The sequence below is a fragment of the Talpa occidentalis genome, unplaced genomic scaffold, assembly GCF_014898055.3.
Source record: "Talpa occidentalis isolate TD23 unplaced genomic scaffold, MPIMG_talOcc4v2.1 talOcc4.5, whole genome shotgun sequence".
NCBI classification, from domain to species: Eukaryota; Metazoa; Chordata; class Mammalia; order Eulipotyphla; family Talpidae; genus Talpa; species Talpa occidentalis.
In genome coordinates this window covers 125,938,916-125,944,915 of record NW_023604861.1, presented here as the reverse complement: position 1 = coordinate 125,944,915, position 6,000 = coordinate 125,938,916, and the positions used below count along the sequence as shown (strand labels likewise).

The following is a 6,000-nucleotide window of genomic DNA, read 5'->3' as shown; positions in this document are numbered from 1 at the left end:
CTCCCCGGTGCGCCGCGCGAGCGTCCCTGCCTTGCCGCGGAGAGTCGCAGCCCGGCGGCCGCGTGGTGTTCGGGTCGCCATGGCTGGTTACGAATACGTGAGCTCGGAGCAGCTGGCTGGCTTTGATAAGTACAAGGTAGTGCGAGCCCCGTGGACGCCCCTTTCCCTGCCCGTCCGGCCTCTCCGGGCAGCTGAGGGGCCGGCGCGCCCCGTGTCACCTTGTGCCGCGTGGCCCCGGGCGGGCTGGGGCGCATTTCCCCGGGGTCCTGCCGCGTCTGGGGGGCTGGGGGTCGAGCGTGCCTGGGAGCATCCTAGGCCCGCCGCCGGGATCGGCGCCCCCGCGGGATCGCCTGGTTCTCGGGGGATCGCTGGACGGGAGTGGGGCGAGGGAACCCCGTTCTCTTCACTTGGTCGCCAGCATCGTTGCTGCAGCCTGCTGAGAGGAGGTGCAGCGCCCTGCCGTGGGGTCTTAATTGTCAGCTTTTAATGAAGTTTTTACCCGCCTCTTTTGCATACAACTTCAGAGATGGAGAAAGAAGATCGTTGGGCAGATGAGGCCCGGGGAGGGGGGAGACTAGAGCCCCCTCCGGCTGGGGCGCCCCACTTCGCTGCCATTAAGGAGGCTTCCTCGACAGTAGCTGGTGCCACTTGGGCTGCCAGATGTAAATGGACACAGGAAGGAACTGCGTAGTGGAAAGAGCGCCGCCGGCTCTGGAGTACTTAAAAACTTGATACCAAAATCTAATTTTCTCTTTTTGGCTTTCAGCCAAGTGATAGTCTACTGTGCAAAATGATTATCAGAATTTGAGAAGCTCCTCGCACGTTAGGGCCTCTCCAGTAAATGCTGGTTAACTTTCTTCAAAATCTGGTTCTCCTGCATTGTTCCCTTATCAGTGAATGACTCCGCCGACCGTCCAGTGTCCAGGCACGAGAATGTGGACAGTAACCTTTCATCTTTGTTACCCGTGTCACTTTTATTTCTGATTTTCCTACCCACCCACTAGCCAGTGAATCAGCAGGTGCTGTCCTGTGTGTTCTGTCATTTGTAGCCTCTGCAGAAGAGTGGTTCTGTTATCACTACCCCTGCAGACACTTTAAATAATCTTTTACTTAAAAATAGTTTCAGAATGTCTTACAGTAGCTTGACAGAATCTGGAGGGGTGATAGAACAGAGTTCCCAGGGACTCCATACCTAATTACCCCTATTTTTAACATCTTACAATTAATAAATCAATATTTACGCATTATTACTAACTGAAGTACATACTTTATTCAGATTTACTTAGTTTTACCTAATGCTCTTTCTTTTGGTTACAGGATCCTATCTGAGACACCACATTACTTTAGTCACTATCTCCTTAGGCGCTTCTTGGCGAGGAAAATTTGTCATACTTTCTTTGCTTTTGTTAAACTTGACAGTTTTGAGGCGGTTCTGGTTGGGTAGTTTGCAGAATGTCTGACATTGGGATTTGTCTGGTATCTTTTGCATGAGTAGACAAGGGTTATGGGTGTTTGGGAGGAAGATCACGGAGATAAAGTGCCAGTCTCACTGCATGCTATGAAGAGTACATGCTGTGACCATGACTTACCTCTGTTGGTGTTGACTTTGATCACCAGACTGAGATAGCCTTTGTCAAGTTTCTCTCTGTAAATTGACTCTTGTGGGAAGGCAGTCACAATGCACAGCCTGAACTTAAGGAGTGGAGAAGTAGCCTCCTTGAGGGCAAAGTATCGATATAATTTATTTGGGGTTCTGTCTTTTCTTTCCAGTGTATGTTTTCATGGATATAAAATCAGTATGTATTTATGGATATTTGCTTATACTTTGGGTTGTGATCCCATATTAAATTTTATTGCTTACCCACATCTGCTTTTGCCCTTTCCAGTTCTTTCTGGAACTGGAATCTATGAATTTCATAGTGATCTGTTCACATCACTTCTTTGCCTAAAACCTTCCACTGTCGTATTGTTAGAATGAGGTCCAAAAATCTATCACATGATCCAATCTTTATGTGTGTCATCAGCTTCATGTCATGCCACTTGCTGAGCTTCTCCCCCACCCCTGCCTTTTTTCCACATTGTCAAGAATTGTTATGTATGCCAAGGGTGTAGCGCCCCTCCCATTTATGTTTATAGTCACATCTTAAACTTAGAGAGGGTGACTAATACCCTAGTTCCCCACTAGTCCCCTTTCCCTTTATTGTAAGGTGGTGCTCCTTTGTGGAATTAGTTCTTCAGTGTCTCCCCACTAGAATATAATGCCCAGGTGGTTAGACTTGTCTTATGCACCTCCATGGCCTGAGCCCTGTGCTGCTGTGCTAGGCATACTAGTTCCTCTGTAGACACTTGGGGGGTGAATGAATAACTGAAGAAAATCAATGTATTTTGTCTAAGGTTACATGGTACAGTCTTCTACTTTTAATCAATATTGTGCATACCGCTTTGAACTGAGGTGCTGTCTTGTCGTAAAATTCTAAGTGGGAACAAATTCCAGACTTTCCTAGTAACCAGGCCAGGGTTGAACAACTTTTATCAAAGAAGACTGTTAACCCCCATATCTCTTGTTTTGCCTTAAACTCTACCCCCTTTCTGTTTTCTGTTCTGTATAGTAAATATTGACATGAAACTTTTGCTTCTCTACTAGGATCTGACTTCCTGGGTAAGTGCCAATAGTATAAATGTTCATTTGCAGCAGTGTCACTGGTAGGGAATCTTCTTTTTCTTATGAGCAAGCATCCCTAGATTAAAATTTTCAACTAGATAGGTGTCCTAATTTACAGGAAATTTTAGTGTGACTTTCTGGTCCTATCTTTTCCCCGCTTCTGTTATCTGACTCAGTTCCTGTGTCTGACAGCAGATTTCCTGTGATCCTGGAAAACAAAGATCAATTTAGCAAGTGTCCAGTGTTCACTGAAATACAGTTCGTTGATACTACTTTAGTTGTAGTGAGGTTTTTTTTTTTAAGGGGAGGGCCACAAGTTTGTGATGTACACTAGTTCTAGTAGAGGGTTCTTTAGTCACTATTGTGTTCTTATTAAAATATATGAATCCAAAGGTCTAAAGGAAAAATATGAATGATTTGTTTTACTGGCTTGAGTTGCACCTAGAGACCTTTTTCTTTTTGGATCACGCATTCCCACCATGTGGTCTTTGGCATTAGGTGCTTTATGAATGCTTGCTGAATGAGAGCAGTGTTTGAAGAAGATCATCCCGTAAGAGGGTAAAGATGTAAGAGACTTAAAAGAAGTTTGTTCCCTAGGTGGCCCCGCTTATTAGAGCAAAGAGATAAAGAGAAAAGTTGCGACTACAAAAGTAGTGGTTAGAAAAATTACTTTTGAACCACTTTAATTTCTTTATGTTCCCTAGAGGTACATCTGAGAGCTACAGTTGGAAAGCTGACAATTATTCAGAATAACAGCTGGAGGGGTTCACGCATAGAGGGGTGATTAGGTTCTCTGGAGTAAGAAACTGTGAGAATTGATTTGCAATATGGAAGAAAGCATGGGTTGGCTTCTGTGTTATATGCTGTCTCAACACTCGTGTTCTCTGTTGTGTTAGCACAATTACATTAAACAGTTAGAATAGTTAGTTGATTGTCTGCCTCTTTTGTTACCTTGTGAGCTCAGAGGCAGGGGGCTATATAGCTGTCTTGTTCAACTTGACCAAAGACTAGCACAGGAACAGAGTAGGCACTTAACAAACATTTATTGCAGGAATGAAAGTGTAAAGAATATAAACCATTGTGGAAGCATGGTAAAAGGGGGCTGTGCAGCTTCTGGGTATGGGAAGGATACTTGTGCATTTTGAATGTGAAAATGGCAGGGGTTTAACCACCGTTCTCTGTTGCTTATTAATCTAGCTTCAGACAATTGTGTCTGAAGGGATCTTACTCATGAAGCTTATCTATCATTTGTTCCCTATGCCTGGCCTTTCTTTGGTCAGGTTGTTGGATTTGTAGGATTTTCCAGTTTATCTAAGGGTGAAACTTCTGTTGCTTCCTCACCTAATGTTCCAAGGAAGGCATAGTCCTGACAGTGTAGCAGTTAGTTTCAAATTGTATCATTTACTTCAGAGCGAAAGTGTTCTGTGAAATATCTTGTTTGGTTTCAAGAATATAATTTTATAATGAATTGGTTTCTGCTATTATGGTAATTAACTCAATTGTCAACAACAGTCTAATTATAAGAATTGTGATAATTGTGAATTCATTAGTATCACAATAAAGAGGTTGGAAAGAGACTGGGTGCATCTTGATGGTAAATGCTGAAAAACTAGAATCTGGCCTTCACCTACACTTACTCATACAGTTTAATTTTACTTGATACTATTTAAGATTTTCTCGAGGGCCCACTCTGTATGAGGCATAGCATTGAGGCTGCAAAATTAAGCTGGGCTAAAATTTCTGCCTTCAAGGAACCCAGTTTGGTGGCTTTTAGACAAGTAAATAAATAGTTATAAATAGTTAATAAATGTGCTTGGGTTAGTGTTGTGTGCTGTGGGAGAGGAGAAGGAAGCAGCTTCCAGGGTGTGAGCATTAGAGCCCAGAAGACTTCAGAGAAGGGATGGAGGGAAAAGAGGGAAACTGAGTTAGGCCCCCACTGTTACCAGGTGAAGGGGGACATCCGCATTACAGAATAAAGAGCAGTGGAATGCTGAGGGGTGGGGACCTAAGATGGTATTTCTGGCAACCACAAGAAGAGGTGTTTAGGCATAATGGTTGGAGTGACAGAGGCGACTGGAGAGGGAGGTGGGGCCCTGTCAGAGGGACTAATTTGATGGAAAGGACTTTTGGTTTTTACCCTGTAGATCAGTGTTTCTGTGGTTATGGGCTGTTGGCATCAGAGTCACCTGGGGAAAGTGTCAAAATAGCAGCATCTTAGGTCCATTTTGGGAGATTCAGGTTGGCCAGATTGCTATTAGTATTATGTTAAATACCTCAGGTGGTCCTTAGGTACAGTGTAGTGGAACCACTTAATTTTAAATGGGACCAAGGTTTAATTTTAGAAAGCTAGCACTGGCAGTTTGAGAAAATGAATGGATTGAGGTTTGGGTCATCTGGAGACATTTTAGGATTAGTTCTGGATAAAAGTAGATTTGAACTAGGAGTTCAAAACTTGCCCGCTTGGTTTAGCCAACAAATTTGTTTCATTTGGCACACACCTATTTTGTTTTATAGAGGCATGTTTTATTTATTTATTTATTTGTTTGTTTGTTTTGTTTATACATGCACTGGGTACAGTCAGAAGCGCGGGAGGGTGAGAGAATTCACCAGAGCCAGAGCGGGGAGCAGAGCAGGCAGAAGGACCGAAGTACACTGCTGAGGGGAGCAGCGGGCGGCAGGAGAGGTCTGCGCGCCATGTGGGACCCTCCTCCGGTGGCCGGGGAGCAGCCGGGGATCGAACCGGCGCTGCAGAGGCCGTGGGCAGCTTTGCAACCCAGCGCTCAACCGCTGCGCCACCGGGGAGGCCCCACCTATTTTGTTTTAAAAACTAGTCTCTTTCCTATGAAAGTCCAGATTTCTGAATTCTCTTGAAAAACTAGAATATTGGACAACATTGTCCAGACCTTCTTGACAAGAATCCTCTGAAGCGGAATTGTGCCCCTTTTAAAAGGAGTATTTGTCCTGAAACAGACAGTGTAGTAAGCCATTGTTACCTCATTGTTAAAAAGGACTGGGGTGGGGGGACATTTGCTTTCTTGTTTGCCTTTTCCCTGCCATTCTCTGTGCTTCCTGCAGATCTGCCTTTTTCACTTTACCCTCTTTATTACTGTGGACATGTGAGTTTGTGATCCCTGACTTAAGATTTAAAATTGACAGAATATGGGAGTGACTAGCTGGAGGGGTTGGGGAGGATACTGTGAAAGATGGAATCTGGGATTACTCAGGTTCCCCTAGGGTGACTGCATAGAGGAGGCAGTCACTGAGGAGGGGGTTTTGTGAAACATTAACTCCAAAAGGTTCTTTGGTAACGATAGCACCTAACATTTGTTGAATCTAAG

The 6,000-nt window shown here is 44.4% G+C and overlaps 1 protein-coding gene across 2 annotated transcripts in view; it reads left to right on the top strand.

Moving 5' to 3' along the window:
* The window catches only part of SELENOI (selenoprotein I), a 43,855-nt gene continuing 37,855 nt past the window's right edge, over window positions 1–6,000 (top strand). The window contains exon 1 of one of the 2 annotated variants that reach the window (XM_037528368.2): window positions 1–136. In XM_037528368.2, the coding sequence (XP_037384265.1) occupies window positions 80–136 (57 nt within the window). In that variant the 5' untranslated portion in view covers window positions 1–79. The remainder of the gene's footprint in view (window positions 137–6,000) is intronic. The other variant, XM_054701258.1, reaches the window with a different exon arrangement.